This window comes from Hypoxylon fragiforme, assembly GCF_022984875.1.
Source record: "Hypoxylon fragiforme strain CBS 206.31 chromosome Unknown GGS25scaffold_4, whole genome shotgun sequence".
Taxonomy (NCBI): Eukaryota; Fungi; Ascomycota; class Sordariomycetes; order Xylariales; family Hypoxylaceae; genus Hypoxylon; species Hypoxylon fragiforme.
Window position 1 is genome coordinate 3,575,310 of NW_026054759.1, and position 16,705 is coordinate 3,592,014.

At 49.5% G+C, this 16,705-nt stretch overlaps 4 protein-coding genes across 4 annotated transcripts; 3 read left to right on the forward strand and 1 right to left on the reverse strand.

Moving 5' to 3' along the window:
* Positions 1–722: 722 nt before the first annotated feature.
* GGS25DRAFT_514112 (WD40 repeat-like protein) lies at positions 723–3,986 on the reverse strand (the record flags this gene model as incomplete). The annotated part of the gene is made up of 3 exons (XM_049262956.1): positions 723–830; positions 894–3,563; positions 3,663–3,986. The coding sequence occupies 3 exons, from the start codon at positions 3,984–3,986 to the stop codon at positions 723–725; spliced, it is 3,102 nt and encodes a 1,033-aa protein (XP_049118291.1).
* A 3,122-nt stretch (positions 3,987–7,108) lies between these two features.
* Positions 7,109–7,692, forward strand: GGS25DRAFT_256406 (uncharacterized protein). The gene is made up of 2 exons (XM_049257238.1): positions 7,109–7,452; positions 7,506–7,692. The coding sequence occupies exons 1-2, from the start codon at positions 7,201–7,203 to the stop codon at positions 7,605–7,607; spliced, it is 354 nt and encodes a 117-aa protein (XP_049118292.1). The 5' UTR covers positions 7,109–7,200; the 3' UTR covers positions 7,608–7,692.
* Positions 7,693–8,736: 1,044 nt separating this feature from the next.
* Positions 8,737–12,531, forward strand: GGS25DRAFT_488386 (uncharacterized protein). Its single transcript, XM_049260812.1, has one exon. The coding sequence runs from the start codon at positions 8,885–8,887 to the stop codon at positions 11,798–11,800; it is 2,916 nt and encodes a 971-aa protein (XP_049118293.1). The 5' UTR covers positions 8,737–8,884; the 3' UTR covers positions 11,801–12,531.
* A 1,237-nt stretch (positions 12,532–13,768) lies between these two features.
* Positions 13,769–14,950, forward strand: GGS25DRAFT_521120 (uncharacterized protein; the record flags this gene model as incomplete). Its single annotated transcript, XM_049263996.1, has 2 exons — positions 13,769–14,188; positions 14,252–14,950. The coding sequence occupies 2 exons, from the start codon at positions 13,769–13,771 to the stop codon at positions 14,948–14,950; spliced, it is 1,119 nt and encodes a 372-aa protein (XP_049118294.1).
* Positions 14,951–16,705: the final 1,755 nt, after the last annotated feature.

Below are 16,705 nucleotides of genomic sequence, written 5' to 3' on the forward strand. Positions count from 1 at the left end.
TGTAGGGAGCCAAACAGCAATGGACTTTTCATGGCGTGCTGTGCTGCATGTGTTGTTCACCTACCCCGAAGGAGCTCATTACTCTAACCTAGTATGTACGCCGTATACTAATGCTTCCTCTGAAATAAGAAAACGCCACCATGCCGTGATGCTCAAAACGTCCCCTCAAACATCCGATAATATATATATTTGGTCGTGCCGAAAAGCTATCACGACCTCCCTAGCTATGCATATAGAAGCAGAACTCCATAACTACCGCTAATATGCTGGTTTCATCCCTCGAGCCCATTCTGAGGGGTATGTGTCGAGTTGTAAAAGCAATCACCTAGCAAACGCTTCGCTACCTTAAAGCCAATTGTAAACACCGCAGGACCATGCCGTGCCGTGGAGAGGAACCTTTACCTCACGCTGCTGTGCCCCCTTCCTCTCTAGCCAGTTTAGTAACCACCCATGGTAAAAATATAATGTTAAGCAAGAAGAGTCTTCTGAGAAACACATTCTTAATCCACGCACTGTATCATCTTACTCGTACGTGGATGTAAGACGCTTCATCCATGCCAGTCAGTAGCATGGTAGAAAGTTGACTCTCGTAAGAGCCTATAGCAATACGCCCCAGTGTACTTCAGTAGAGGCACAAGGCACTGCGGATATGCAATACCCCCTGCGGTAAGAATGCTGAACCAGGACTTGGCAGATACGTTAAAGCCGTGAGTTCGGCACGCCTAGTTGTCTTCTTCTATGATTCTCTGCACCTCAGGGGCATTGAGCAGGATTCGTTTCCCAAGTTCCTCAGGTGATTTGCCATCACGAACCGCGCCGAAGTCAAGAATCTGCCAATGGTTAGTATTTCGTTCACTGCTAGTCAACTTGTCAATGTAAAAGATCCAACTTACCTCGACGTATGTTAGATTGTCTCGCTGGACAGCCGCTACGCATCGGCGTTCGTCAAACCTAACCTGCCAGACCCCACTAAGGTCCGTCAGAAGGTCCTGAATGCACTCGCCCGAGCGGATGTCCCACATTTTCAGAGTTCGTTCGCTGCCACTAATAACTTTCCGCCCATCATGTTGAAAACAGGTAATTGCTCCGGTGTGCGCCGACAACGTCGACTGGCATCGTCCACTCTCCGGGTCCCAGATACGCAGGGTACTATCTGCGGCTGCCGAGACGAGTCGCTCGTCACGGAGATCCAGTAAACCAACGAGGAGAGTATGCCCATCAAGGGTATGTAGACAGGTTCCGGTTTCTAGATCCCAGATTTTCACGTAGCTGTCCATGCTACCCGATATGCATCTGTTACGTGCGACGTCTAAGACGACGCTGTACACTTTCTGGGTATGGCCCTGCAACACATGCACTGTCTCCCCGGTGCTGATACGCCACACGCGCACGGTGTTATCGTAACTTCCGCTAACGAGTGTATCTGCATGCGCAGCAATGGCGCGGACCGAGTGGTTGTGGCCTTGAAGCGTGCGGATGAAGTACGGACAGTCGGCATCGTTGGCAGGTGGTCCAGTCTGAATATATCTTCTAGATCCTGATTCAGGTAGACGCCACACTCGTAGTTGACTATCCCGGGAACCGGTAATGATGAGAGGTTTCGCAGGCATCATAACAGCCTGCCCATTCTCAACCTTGCCTGTATCTGTCGGCATTAGAATTTGCAGGCAACGGACAGTACTAGTGTGACCGTAAAACACCTGCGTGCAAAGTCCTTTCTCAATATCCCACACACGAACAGAGCGATCTGTTGAGCCAGACACCAGAACATTGCCTTCGTATTGGAGCGCCCAAACCCCTCCCTCGTGACCTTCCAAACGTCGGCGGAGCTTTCCAGTCTTCGTATCGTAAACATGGATAAGCATGTCATCGCTACCAGTGATAATTTTGTCTTCGTCAAACTGGAGGCAAGTAATGACATGACGAGGGTGAGCCGCAAATGCCACATGGCCAGGCTTGACCTTGCCACTTGTCCAACTCTTACGGATCATATAATGGCGACGGTAGAGTGACTTGAATAAATGAAGTCTCCTAAGGCTTGGTAGGCCAATATGCGGGTCAGGCACGGCCATGGCGGCGGCGTTGGCGGCAGACATGGGTCCTTCAGATTTGTGTATTCTCTCCCCGGTGTAAGTTTTTTCATCTTTCGCCATCTCCTGCGCGCTTGCTCGTCGCTTTGATCGTTCGGAGCCGAGGCTATTCAAAGCTCTCTTGCGCTTGGAAGTTCGCAGCTTATGCGGCGGCGGGTCCGGTTTGGAAGAACGGATCAGTTCTTTCTCGGTAGATGTAAGTCGAGCCTGCGTGCTGTAGTCGCGTTCGCATCCATCATGTCCCACGGGATCTTGCCAACCCCATCCTTCTCGAATGGCTCTATCGAGCTCACCTGGGGCCAGAGTGAAGCCGTCCAGATCGAAAAGCTCCTTCCAGCAGGTTTCGTTACTGTCAATGATACCCCGCCAATGCTTCGAAACCTGTGCCGCACGGCACAGATCACGATGATCCAAATAAGAGAGGATATGTAAAGTCAGCTCAAGGGGTAAGTCCTTCAGGATATCACACTTTAGGGCAGGATTAACGACGTCGGCTACAACGTGGAGGGTCTTCCGGGAACATCTGCGGAGGAATTGATACATCATGAACGACTTCATCTCGGTGGGCATTGCATCGAAGCTCTCCAGCATGGAGCGAGTGTCCATTATCGTGGGCTGAGAGGATTGCGTGTCTTCGTCAAAACGCTTAACGATGGCCGATGAGGGTTCCGTATCCGCAGAAGATGGGCCGGATTCATAATCCATCGTGTTCTGGCTGTCATCGTGGAAGATCAGAGAAACGTCCTCATCTGCAGCGTTATCTGCTTCATCTTGATCAAGTTCATGAAATCTGGAGGCCTGGAGGGTTGGAGACAAGCGCGGACTAGGTAAGCTTGCATCTTGGGCTGCGAGGGTGTTAATAGGTCGTGGATGATGAAGGGCGCGAATAGATTGTTGGAGAGACTCGTCGGCATCGACATCGGCGAAGGGCTCGGCATCTGCGTCTGCATCGGTAATGGGGGGAGTAGCCACATTACTACTAAAGACGGTATGGGAGTCACTGCCAGAAGGGCTTGATATGTCGAAAAAGGACTGTGATTGACTGGTACTGTGAGACTCGGGGGTCTCGAATGATTCGAGATGTGAATGGCGTAATCTCGGAGGTCGACTGGCGTTGATGGGCATGGGTTCAGTGTCAGGAGTTGCTGGAAAACTACTGCTAGAGGCTCTACCCGGGTTGTGCCTAGAGACTTCTTTACGAGAACCGTGGGTCAAGGCACGACGGAGTTTGTCCGATACGGCGCTGGAAATGTTTGTAGTATAGGCCCGTGCGGCCTGTCTCTGCGAGCTTTTCTTGACAGATCCACCAACAATCGGCGAAGAGGCCCGGGACTCCATCTTATGACCTGCGCGGGAAGATGTTCGTAGATAGGGATTGTTGGATGAGCGTCGGGTGCCCTGAACGTTGGATGGGTCTATTCCCGGCTCTGTCTTGACATCTTGAAAAGATTCGTCACTGGCATATTGCTGGGACTGGAATGTATGCCGGGGGGTTAGTAAGATGTGGAATGTACGCGAGCTAAAGAGGGAACCGGAAATTTAAGAAAAAGAAAGAAAGAAAGAAAAACCTACGTCTTGTTGGTGGTCAATATCATCGTCAACAGGCCAAGATATGCCGCCATAATGGGAGACATTAAATGTAAAATTGGCCAACTCGGGTGGGGTGGGTTTTTGAGCCAGAGGGTACTCCTTGGTGTCGAGGGATGAAAGGGGCCTCGACTCCCTTACGAGGAGAGGTGGGTAAGATCTCTTCGTAGTTGTGGTGGTGGTGATGGTCTTAGTCTCGATGCATTCCGCAACGCCGAATTTGATACGTGGGTGTGGGGAGAGGGTATTGGCGTCGTCGAAATTGACGGATACGGTAGTCTGACTAGACCTCGGCCGGCCAGACTCCATTCTCTCGTCTCCGGACGATGCTGCTATCCTCATAATAACGAACTTTTTATCGTAATAGAAATCATGTATATGTAATACGATTGTTGGGAATTCGTTGAGGGTGAAATTCGTACGGAACAGGGTGTTAAAATAGTCAAATAGGAGCGGACGGAACGATATCAATGAATGGTTGTTATGATTGAAGTTCGGATTATCACAGTCCAAGTCAAGAATAAAACCCAGAGGTAATAAATAGACGAGTCAAGAGACAAGGCCACGAGAATTAAGAAGGGTAATAAATATTCCTTAGGCAAAGGAAGAGAAGAGAATAGAACCCCGAATACAAGGTATTTTAAGGTAGTTAACCGGCGTACTGTGTCAGTATATCTAAACGGTTTGGCTTTCGTGGTATCGTGAAATAAATTGTCGTGATTGTATTTTACACCGGATGGAAAACAAGTTTGCACAAGGATACCGTGGGCAGGCTCCGAGGCAACACGCGTATCGAGCGTATCGACACGGCGTGGGAGATGCGGTAGAAATGATGGTGATTGTGGTGTTGGACGAGAAATCTTAGTAGTGGTTTTTTTCCTTCCTATCTTCGGGTTTGTAAAATGGGCGATGGCAACAAGTGGAATAGTGGAAATAGTGGAATAATCAAATGGTCAGAAATTCGGGAATTTGGAGGGGAGGCGTATAACATGCACCGGTTGTCACTGCATTTTTTTTGGGGCTGGGGCCTACCAAAACGTAACTAGCTCGGGCGTACTAGGTATTGGATACTTTCTCACATAGTACTAGGCAAGTACCTTGCTTGACGGCTGTACTTGCCATTGGAGTGCTGGCCGTTTTCTACTTGCATACAGGGCTAATTAATACGGATTAATCAATAGTTACTACCTACATAGTATCAATGTATTTACCTACGCGTAACTACCCGAATCCGGCCTTGTATATGACAGTCCAAATAAGAAAAATCCTAGGTACACCTCATTCAACCTTGCCTGGCGGAGGTACGCCAACTTTGAATGGCCGTAACACTGCACGTACCTGACACGACTTTTAGCACTGAACGCGCCTCGCACCAGTGGAGGCACAGTCTATTATGTATGTATATATCCAGTAGCTTAAAGATAGAACATCATTGATTCAACATTCAATGTTGAAGCTACATATGCTTGTATGATAGATACATACTACATATGTAGGTATACTAGGTAATTTCTAGTATAACCCGCTTACTAGCAAATACCGTAATAATGTGGCAATTTCAACTAACATTTGAAATCGAATAAAACTCGTTACATGCAAGCTCAGGATAAACATTCCAAAGTCTGGCGCATCTTGGTGCCTAAGATATTTACGGGGTAGGTATCTCAACGTTATTGACTCGCGCCTTTCAATGTTTTCCCTAGGTAATGTTCAATATTCCTCCAGAGCAGGCAGGATTCAATGAAACAATTAATCGATACCTAGGTAATGTACTTAGGTACCTAGGCAGCTAGATGTAAGCACATGTGTATGTACCACTCAAGGCATCCGTATGTAGGTTTCATCAATGTTCTCTAACTTGAACATGACATTGAACTAAGTGAGTGAATACATAGTAGATAGAACAAGATAAACAGACTTCAAGTATTACATATTGGATATAACATGTCAAATGCTATGTATCTATAAAAATGATGGTGCTTACCGCGGCTTAAAGTGGCTGCATTGAATCTGAACTCCCCAAAATAAAAATATACTAAACTAGTACTAGGTACTTATGCATCATCTCCAACGTTGAAGTTCAAATGGGCGTTCCTGCCGAATCCACAACCAAGGTAAGTACACACTACCCGTTGTAAGAAGGGGAAGTGACAATACAGAAGTTCAGGTGATCCTGCACTTTTGCAACTTGAACTAAAAGTACTGGGTACCTAGGTACTTACATAACTTGAAGTACACTCCTTCCCTTTTCTCCTTAAACGATTCTTCTTATCCCTCTTGCTCTTCCTCTTCAATGTTTCTTCTTCCTCCTCTCCCTACTGTAGTTCGAAGCGGCTAGCATCGTGATCGTCACGCATATTATACTTGAATGAAAAAACTTGGTCTTTTCTTTTTCCTTTTTTTTTCTTTCCTTTTTTTCTTTTTTTTATAATTCATATCATCCCTCCATTTGAATATCTTCGTCCCCACCGCCTCCTAATTCGTCACTAAACGATCCCTACACCTACAGTACATATTTGGATGCGTAGATTTAGCATTTGAAATCAAATATAGAAAACAGAAGTGTTTCACTCCAAATAGTTCCAAGAAGTCAAGTGAACACGCAAAGACAGAAGCCCCCCGGGTTTAGCATCATGCAACCCCAAACACAACTCTGCCAATTCACTAACTAAATGTGACCTGATTATGTAGGTAGGTATTCTGCGGCCTGGGGACGCAATATCTGATTTGTTGAATTTGATCATTTGAGTGCCTTATAGATCCATGTTGATGCTCAAAACGAACATCTTGAAAGGCAACGACATAACTCCCTAAGGTACCCAATAAGATCTGCCTACGTGCCTACTACGGTACTGGACATGTACCTACTATGTAGGCAGATATATAGGTGCATATCCACTCCGCTATAGAAACATTCCTCAACCTCCAAACCCCTAAGTCAGGTTCGAGGGAACCATTCTTGCATATTTACCTAACTACCCTAAGGTAGATTTGTCGAGTAGCTGCAAAATATCCCCCTCCCCCCTTAGGTTGAATATGATGGCCAAGACATCGGGGAATCCGTCCCAAATATTGCACAGTAACACCCAGCCGCCACATCCTGCACGCCTTACACAAACATGGGAACCCGAGAGAAGTACACCGTCACGCGTGCGTTTTTTCTGTAGGATAAACCGGCCTGGCATACCAGGTATCTCCAAATACCTATAACAATTGAGAAAACCCAGGCAGCTCCGAGCTTGCCTAAATAAAATGCTGGCCAGCGAGCGTCGGTGCTGGCCCCCGAATCTGCTGATATCGAGGGGCACTATTGGCAAGACATCAACTGTCATTGGCATGACACTTGAATCGAACAACTCCTAACTACTTGATAGGGAATTGGTAAAGTTGAGTCCCCCCCACTCACCGGTGTTGGGTATACAGTCAAAAAAGATGCAGGCTTGAAGAAACATGTTTCATCCCTCTCCGTCGAGGGTCAAGAAAAGGTCGGTGTCGTGAGAGAGACAGACCCCTCGCTTTAGCCATGCGTGGAAACCTATTTCCGCCAATCAAGCGGCGATCTTTTTTTTTCTTTTCTTTGACCACCATGCTGGCATCTCGATGCATCGGAACCGGATACGCTTTGGAGAATATGGGGTATGTCAACGTTATCCGTCAGGAGAGTTACAATCACCCAGTGAGCCCGCATCTGCTGGTACATTTGTTGGTATCCCACCGCCCAATCCGCATCGGAGGCGAAATTTTTGGCATCGGGGGCCAACAGCCGAAGGGGGGGGTCAGCCATCGCGACGATTAACATAGGTACTGATCCGACATAAGCCAAAAAAGCTTACTGAGATAACGGTGCACTTCCTTCACTCGCGTTCATTAGTCACTCAAAAATGGAGTCATCAGCATCGTGAATCTCGAGAAAACCTTTCGGCTGGCTGACTAAAACAGGTGGCCAAACGCGGCTGTGGCTGCTAACGGCAGTAACTGGTTCCGAAGCGAACGCGTTACATTGACGACACTAGCAAAAGAGCCGAAGCAGCTGGCTGAGCTTGGCCCGAATTCCACGTACGGCTTACGGCCGCCGTGGCGAAGCCCATTAGTATGCCTGCTTATGGCTTAGGCCTCATTGACCGGCAAAATGCCACGTCTTCGTCTCTGAGTTTGATGGACTTTCCAGCAGGGAGGTTTTGAATGTCTGTGACAAGAACAGAATAGAAAGCTACGCAATGAACAACTGTGAGTAAGGTATGTAGTCGAAAGCTACGTAGGTAAATGTAGCCTAGACGGTTGACAGCACGGACGCGACATACATGTACATGTATGTTGCCACCGCGTTTTCTCATGATACGTCGTTAGGTATCGTGAATATCGGAAGACGCCTCACCACTTCGATATAGTTATATACAACTGAGCAAGTTGTCTGCTACGTATTTAAGTATTTAGTAAGCATCATTACATATACCACTCAATGTAGAATTGTGTAGAGATGTTTCGCAGGTAGCTCCAAACAATTTAGCGCTCATCGCATCATGCTCCAGATGGCAGCAAACTTGTCATATCATGATTTTTGATGAGATATATACAAACCCACTGCTTCTCGCTAAACAATACACATGACGTCCGTGGTCCGCTTAATAGCATTGCGCAGGTCAAAGTCCTTGTGCGTTATGACGGTTCGAATATCTTATCTTTTCATAATAATTCGTATAGAGTGACTACCTAAACGAAGCAGCCGGGTTCGTGCGCAGAATACAGATATTGCATATCTGTGCAAAGCGATCACGGAGTCGCCATGTATCACCTCCTTCGTTTGTTCGCCGTGTGAAAGGTGATATATCATGGCGGTGCCTTTCTGCAGTCGGGATGAGTACCTATCTCGAGTGGAGCAATCAGCAGCCAGCCGGGGGCAAGTAAGCCAATAGAATCATTCCTATATTAGTTTTCACCGAGCCAAGCCGATGGTTTGAAGCGGCTCGTGTGTTTTCTTGTCTAGTGCTGTTCAGCTGAAAAGATATCAGGTTGTACCGCGGTCTAGTACCGAAGGGAAGGAATTAGTAAGGTAGATAGTAAAATATGCCTGGGGCAGATCCCGTATGTTTTATGACTTGTCAGCCCTTACTATAGATCTAATCACATATCATTATACCTAATTAAAACTGTATCATAAAGTACCTAATTAATATACCAACGACACAATTGAAGATAAACGAATTAATATGCCGTACTACGGGTCCCAGAACCCTCCGCCGCTCCCACCTCGGAGCCCCAGACCAGCCGTGAACACAACCCCTTCCCCTGGCGGCACGCATTGGGGTTACCCACAGCCCCCCTCTGGCCAAAGCCCGGGCCCGGGCTATCCACCATACCATCAACCTCCACCACTCCCTCCGAGGCCGTCTGGGTTCGAGGTCAATACGGCATCCGGTTCATGCACACCGGCACAGCTTTCCCCGAGCTACCCTATTCCACCTCCGCCTCCGGGTCCTCCCCCGGGAATGGCGGCCCCCGATCATGTCGCACACCCTCACCTTAGAGTCGATGTAGCGCGGCCGGGCCAGAATCACGGATACTCACCGGCGCCATCCCCAAGTTCCGGGGCGCAAAGTCCCAATACCTTGATACACCTCCCTCCACCTCCCCCGGGACCACCTCCTCGGAATCCCAATTCGCCAAGCCCGAATGGTCAATACACAATCCCACCATACCAGCCTGTTCCACATGTCCAGGTGTCACCGCAGACGACCTATTCTCCCTCCATATACTCCCAGCCGTTCTATAGCCCGCAAACATCTCCAACGGAAACATCTAGCTCCCCGCCACCTGCGTACACGCCCTTTGAAGAGCCATCTAGCCAGAAACCACCGGTGACTGCAAGTTCTCCATCAGCACTCTCGTCACACCAACAGCCCGCAACGACTCCTACTCCTCAGTCACCTCATCGGCATTCATCTTCTCCGCAGCCTCCGGTCGTATCACCGCAAACAGGGGGGTTAGAGAGCCAGTTTGAATCACTAGCAGTGGAAGCTAAACCAGGCTCAAGCTATCGACCTTCTGTGCCTCAGAAAACCCCCTACGCCCACCAACCCAATTCAAACCAAAACCATCAACATAGCGCACCCGCAGCACCTGCGCCTCCAACCACATCTCCTGCGCCCAATCCTACATACAAAGCCTACCAACGTCCCACAGCAAACACGACCACACCTCAACCCACCATCCCAACTCCAGCTCCAGCCCGTTATGCATCTCCATTACCACCCCCATCATCACCACGGCCACAACCACAACCCCAACCCCAACAACCATCACAACCACCAGCAACATCCTGCATCGACACCCCCTCCCCCTTCCCCACAACCTGGCACTGGCACCCCTCCGCCCCCCTCTTCCTAATCTGCTCGCGATGCCACACCGACCACATCCTCCCCACGCCCCTCGCGACCTCCTTCACGGGTCGCCGCCTCTACACCGACGGCCAGCCCCGCGGCGGATGCCGATTCAGCAAGCCGAGGATGCGGGACCGTCTGTTCCCCGCCGCTCTTAAAAAAGGAGATGGAGAAACGGTAGCCTGGATGCGCGCGCGCTCCGGAATCCCGGACTGCAAGGGTGTCGGCGGCGTTAAGGGGGGCGACGCTTCTTCAGCAGCAGCAGGGGGAGGAGGAGGAGGGGGAGAGATAAACTGGCACCGCGCGAAAAACCACGCGATCCCCGGGCTCGTGGCGTGCGAGGCGTGCTACGAGGACTACATCCTCGCGCACCCGGGGCTCGCGACGAACTTCGAGAGGACGCCGCCGCAGCCGAGGGGCGAGACGTGGGCGTGTGATTTTGCGGTGCCGTTTATTGAGAGGGAGTTTGAGGCTAGAGGGGGGAAGGGCAGCAGCAAGGCTGGCATTAGTTCTGTTACTCACAGCAATGCCAGTGAAGGCGGAAACGGAAACGACTGGGCGGGTTTCGTCGCCGAAGCGAAGGCTAGGCTGTCCATCGCCCCGTGTCCACAGCGCGCCCAGGTCCCGACACATGCGCGGAGGTGGTTCGTGCCAAAGGACAACAACGACGGTGGGCTGCTACGGCTCTGCGCAGCATGCTACTGCGACCAGGTGCTGCACACGGGGCCAGAGGAAGAGGCGAAGTGGCGTGCGGCCTCGGAGCCCACGCCAGGGACTTACACGCGGTGTAGCATGGGCGTCTTCAGCATCAAGATCGCTCTAGCGCGTGCGCACGAGACCAAGGACTTCGCGGCATTCTGGACAGCTATGCGCAAGCTCGCGCGCGAGAAACCCTGCGACGACGAGGGCATTGCCGACGGCAGCGGCTGGTTCTCGTTGCCCTCGGACCCGGATAACTTTGGCGTGTGCGCCGGGTGCTACGTGGGGATGCTGGAGCCGCTGGGGGTATCGCGCTTCTTCGTCGCGAAGCGGCTGGCCCAGCCACCGGGCGTCAGGTGGCGCTGCGCATTCAACATGGCGCACCCGCGCTTCCGGCCGTTCGTGCAGCGGCTGCTGGAGCTGTACTATACCCACGACGCGACGTCGTTGGAGCGGTACGCTGGGGTATACGCGTCGATACCGCCGTGTCCGCGCGATGAGGACGCGAAGGGTGGGCGCTGGTACGGGTGGGTGGACTGCACGATATGTCCAGAATGCTATCACGAGTTTGCGCGGCACGGGGCGCTGGCGGCGAAGATGGAGTTGGAAAATGCGGTGCTGGAGACTAACGCGATGTGCGAGATGTACAGTCCGCGCATGCGCAAGCTGTACAGGGAGTGCAGCGAATCCTCGCCGGCCGACCCGAAACCTTTACTTGCGTTCTCGGTGCAGAGGCGGCGGGTGTGGGTGGAGACCGTCCCGCAGATAAAGATGATACTGTTCCGGGCCAAGTTGGGGGTAAACCAGCAGCAGTTTTTGAATACCACAAGTACGTTCTATAACACGATGGGCATGGTGGAGCAGACCTTGTACGGGAATACGCACACGTACGGCATGGCTGGTGTTGGACACGGCTACGCGAATATGAATCTACTGCAAGGTGCTATGTATAATCAACAAGCTATGGGAATCGGTACGACTGCTGCCGGGCCCGGTTCGGTGATGATAGTCGGACAGCTAGAACAAAAGTGGAGGGCTGTTGAGTGATCACTACGTATTTGGCAATATCGAATATGTATATATGTATTAGGCACCTAATAGATGTTAACTAGTTAGTACTACTTATCGTGAAGCGATATTTGAGAGTAATGATCAACTGCTTGGGAGTTTTCGGTTTGCTCTTATTGGGAAGTGAAACTCTGTATCGTGCATCTTCCATGCTGACATCTGCTTGAATGCAACGAAGCTGATGAGCATCTTGGCTCAAACGCACCGTCGTGGAGACTTGTACATAAGTGAATACCAAGCCTGAAGATCGAAATATTGATATTGAAGTTCTACATTTTAGTATCCATAGTCCAAGAGTATTTCAATCGGTAGAGTCCAGACTTTTGTTCTTTACGACGACATAGTATATTTGCGATGGGATCTTGTCGCTTGAATGCGATGCCAAAGTCGTAATATAGGCTGGCGATATTAAACTAAAGCTTAGTCTGCTCCCCGGATATTCATTCGCGCCGTCTTTCAGATATGAAACTTGCCCCTAAAAAGAAAAGTTAGGGTGAGCATGGAACTATTCCAAGGTCTAGAATATTTGTTCCACAGGACCGGTGCTAGCGCTAGGGTTGCCAAGTCCAAAATAGATCCGGTAAAAAGGAAGATCTATTTAGGTTAGTGAGGTTCTGGGCGGCTAGGCCTAGTGTAGAGAACTCGGGGTATCTTTGCGGGTGGAGTTAGAGGTTGAAGCTTGGATTGCCTCATTATTACTGTTGACTCTGTTATGTAGAGATGAGAGAAGAGAAAGAAAAAGGTTCATCATTCAACATTGATATTGATAGAGCAATCACATGCTTACATAACAATAGGATTACACGTGTATGCACCTAGGTTAGGCATATCTGCAACATGACGCACGTAAAGATTCCGTCAAACACTGTAATAATAAAAATCTTACTTACAGTACCCTATGTGCGAAGTACATGTAGGTACTATGTAGTAGGATGGAAGGAAAGATGGTTGATATTGTCCGGCATTTAATAACAGGAACCCTGTTTTCCCGTCCTAATTAACCAGGATGTAGGTAATCGATAGTATCAGATTTATGAAATAGGCAGGTAGGCAGAAGAATTACCAACGTTGTCCTTGTATGATGTCCACAAGGTTCAATTGTCTACAATGGTACTACTATGCCGTACAGTAGGTTAATTAATACATATCTCTAACGAAAACTTACTTTTTACATACATTTCCCTCATTACAGATTCCTTCCGCTTATTTGCTTGGCAACGGAATGAAGGGTAACATACTAATATGTACTGTAGGTACAATGTGAACCGAACGAGTTCGGATTAGTTAGTCCTCTCTGGTCCCGAAACTCGGTCTCATTCCATCAAGTTTGATTCGCTTATCTTCACATGTGGCCAACTACTACATACACATACATACATACCTACCTACTAGGTTAGGAACATAGGTCCTAGGTATGCAGCATGTAAAATGATATCTAGATGATATCTGTTTCTCTCCCTCTCTCTTTAGCATCAAAAAAACAAACGCGGATATCGGAAGAGACGCTGGCTGTCTCACGATTTTAGAGTACTGTGCTCGGCTAGAGCCGCCTTGCTTCATCTTACCTTACATACAGACATACGTAAGACAACAAGATTGAAGATCTCGAAAGAGCATTCTCATCTTTCATAGGTCGAGGCGAGTCGTACAAGACACATCATCTCTGTACCAGATCAAGTCCGTGGTTTTACATATACATACCTAGGTACCCAATTGGTCCAAACCGTACAGCTACACCATCCCTTCCAGGCTGCCATATATGGTTCGTGGCGTACATGTGGAGCGGCTGAGACGTGAGGGTGACGACCTGTCCCAGCCCAGGAGATAAATCATTAAATGAGATGCGGCGAGGTATTATACATACATAATTAAATCCACATGTCGACCTCTCTCCAGCCCAGTTCGGGGACTTGCCCACGAATTATGACACCGCAACATCAATCGTCAATGTCGCTGTTCACCCCCTCATTGTCGATACAGCACTGGCTCGGCAAGGTCAGCACATCTAAGCATTCAACTAGCCATCACGAGTGGAGTATCTGGGAACGTGACGAGAAGACCGACTGTGTTTCCAGTCGCAAGCGATTGAGGGCTAGGGCCAAACGTGCAAATTCCTGTTCCGTACTGTCGCCCTCCCAAAACATGCAAAGGCTGCTATTGCGCGTCCAGGAATACAGTCGTTGCGTTATGGCACCAGTGGAAACGAATAGAAGTGAAAGGCATCAGTCCAAAGGGTCTCTCGAGTCTCTCCTAAAAGGCCATGTCTACCTCGAAGAGCTACCGCCAGATATCGAACCTATCAAAGGGTTATTGGAGAAATACAGTGGCGTTCGCGCTAGGGAAGTCGACAGGCTTATTTACGACATTGTATGTGCAACGTTCTTTATCTTGTACTAATCTAGATTATCAAATTCTTACAATCAAGTCTAGCGAGAACGTTTATGGGAGATATACCCCTTCGCCTGCGTCGGCCACTTCCGTTTTCTCTCTCTCAAGTTTACATTAGATCCACCATACCAAATAGCGCTGAACCGTCTCCTCGCGCCTAGATCCAAGGCCACTTTCCTCGACGTTGGCTGTTGCGTGGGACAAGTACTACGACAGCTTGCGTATGATGGCGTCGACTCCTCGCGGCTGTACGGAACCGATATAGAGCCTCGATTTCTGGAAGCAGGTTATGACTTATTCAGAGACCGGGGCAGGTTCAAGGCTACGTTTGTAATTGGGGATATGCTGAGCCAAGGCGATTCGGGTAGTAACTACGGGGGGCTGAATAGGCTCCATGGGAGGATGAACATCATTCACGCCACGAGTTTTTTTCATCTATTCTCATGGGAGAATCAAATTCTTGCCGCCCAACGCATGGTCCGATTCCTCGACCCTTCCGATCCGGACGTCATGATTTTCGGGCGTCATGTTGGGACGACGACCCCTGGCGACAGAAACAGCGCAAAGGCATTCCTTCACAACTCTGCTAGCTGGCAAGAGTTGTGGGATGAGGTCGGTAAGATGACTGGGACTAAATGGCGTACCGAAATAGACGACATACAGGAACCTGAGATGCATGCGGAGGGTGGTAGCATGGACGAGACTCTTCGGCGCATACGATTCGGCGTTTTCCGGGCTTGAGCTGTGGATTTGCATTTACTTGACACTTATCTATACGGACCCATCGGATGGAGAAATATTGCATACATGCATTAGCGACGGAAATGGATTTTTTACAAAATAAAGAAGAAAGTCAGGTGCATTTATATCTAGAGGTATCACTGCGCGACAGTAGGTAGCATTTTCTAGAGGCGTATTAGAGCACAGCGAAGGGATTCGTGTTTATCATGGGCTACTTTCTGATAGCAATGCATTATTACCACCACTACAGCAGGTGCTTACTCCTTTGAAATAATGAATAATTGTGTTGTTTTAATCATCACCCAGGCTCTCCTCCACTGTGACAGGATCCCCTCGTAGGGCTATTATTCGGGATAAGCTACTCAGAGTAGCGAAGACGAGAACATCGTGAGAACATCGTAAGAACACCTTTCTAGAGTACTAGCCTACTTCAGTAGGTAGACAGCATATGGAACCACCACATAACTATTAATCAACACCCCCTTTTCTCGCCATCCTCCTCCTCCTTTCATCCTCCCCCCCCTCTCTCTCCCACCTCCCAGCCCACCAAGCAAGCACGCACCTAAGCGGCCACATACCTACTTTGCTTGCTCCACTGATCGATGGCATCACCTATCTCCATCTCTGTTCTCTTCGCCGCAGCCAGCCCTCTTAGCTGTGCTCACCCCACCTACACCTACCTACCTACGCCTACGTCTACGGCGCGCATGCGAGAGGATCTCCCACAGGGCGTCGCGGTGCTCGATGATGGCGCGGCGCCGCTCCCACACGTCCTGCGGCACCTCGTGGAAGGTGGCCGGGTCGTTGCCGGCCCAGCGGTAGAGGGCGGCTGTGTAGCGTTTCTTGGACTCGTGGAGGGAGGCGCGGAAGGAGGCGCTGTTTTTTTTTTTTTTTTTAATACGGTAGGCTGGTTAATGGGGAGACTTGTGGAGAGAGAAGGAAAGGGGGAAGAGGGGAAGGAGGGAGAGGGAGGGGGAGAGGGAGACAGGGCAAGGGCAAGGGCATTGGGAGAAGTGGAAGTAACACATACAGCTGGCGTTCCTCGCCGAGACCCTTGGGGTCGAGAGGTCGCACCGCTTTGTGGTAGGTGCCTTCGAAAGGGGTGGTAGACATGGTGGCTCAATTGATCTGGCACACGTTCTTCGTTAGTATCTACTTAGGTATCCCTCCAATGCTTCCGCGGTGCCGGTTACGAGGAGAAGGCGACGACGAGGTTGGATGTCTGGTTCGCTTACAAGAAAGAGTATGTATTGTACGTGTGTTGGGAGTAGGTACCTAGGTGCTTCTCGTGGACTTGTACGTAAATGGTACGCCTCTGTCTGTTCACGGCCGTTTGGTTCAATCAAGGTGTAGCGGTTTTTTTTTTTTTGTGCGAAGAAGAAGAAGCGTGAAATAAGAAAAGTTGAAGAGTGTTGAACGGTAGAAAGATATATAAGTAGGTAGGTGTCGAGACGCGTTCACCCTCAGGCATCAAGATCGAGTCCACGACTAACTACCCGCTACCAGCTGAGCCCCTGGACGGAACCGAGAAAATTGAAGCAGAAGCGATCATTGTGCTTGCTGGGCACCCAACGCTGTGCTGTTGGTGTGGATGGAATGGTTTATTGAATAATCAAACTGGCCGTTACGCATCGGACCGTACAAGCATGTCCACAAGATGTCCTGCGATATTTCTTGTTACAACCCATGACAAGCAACGCTCTTAGAGTAAAAGAGAGCAAAAAGGCCCATCGAAGAATTTGGCATCATGAATAA

What these genes read in the sequence shown, in the direction of transcription:
- GGS25DRAFT_256406 (XM_049257238.1), top strand. Translation starts at nt 7,201, where the DNA reads ATGCGTGGAAACCTATTTCCGCCAATCAAGCGGCGATCTTTTTTTTTC. An exon ending in GCCAACAGCCGAAGGGGGGG is followed by an intron (nt 7,453 to 7,505) that starts GTCAGCCATCGC and finishes AAGCCAAAAAAG; the next exon opens with CTTACTGAGATAACGGTGCA.
- GGS25DRAFT_488386 (XM_049260812.1), top strand. Translation starts at nt 8,885, where the DNA reads ATGCCGTACTACGGGTCCCAGAACCCTCCGCCGCTCCCACCTCGGAGC.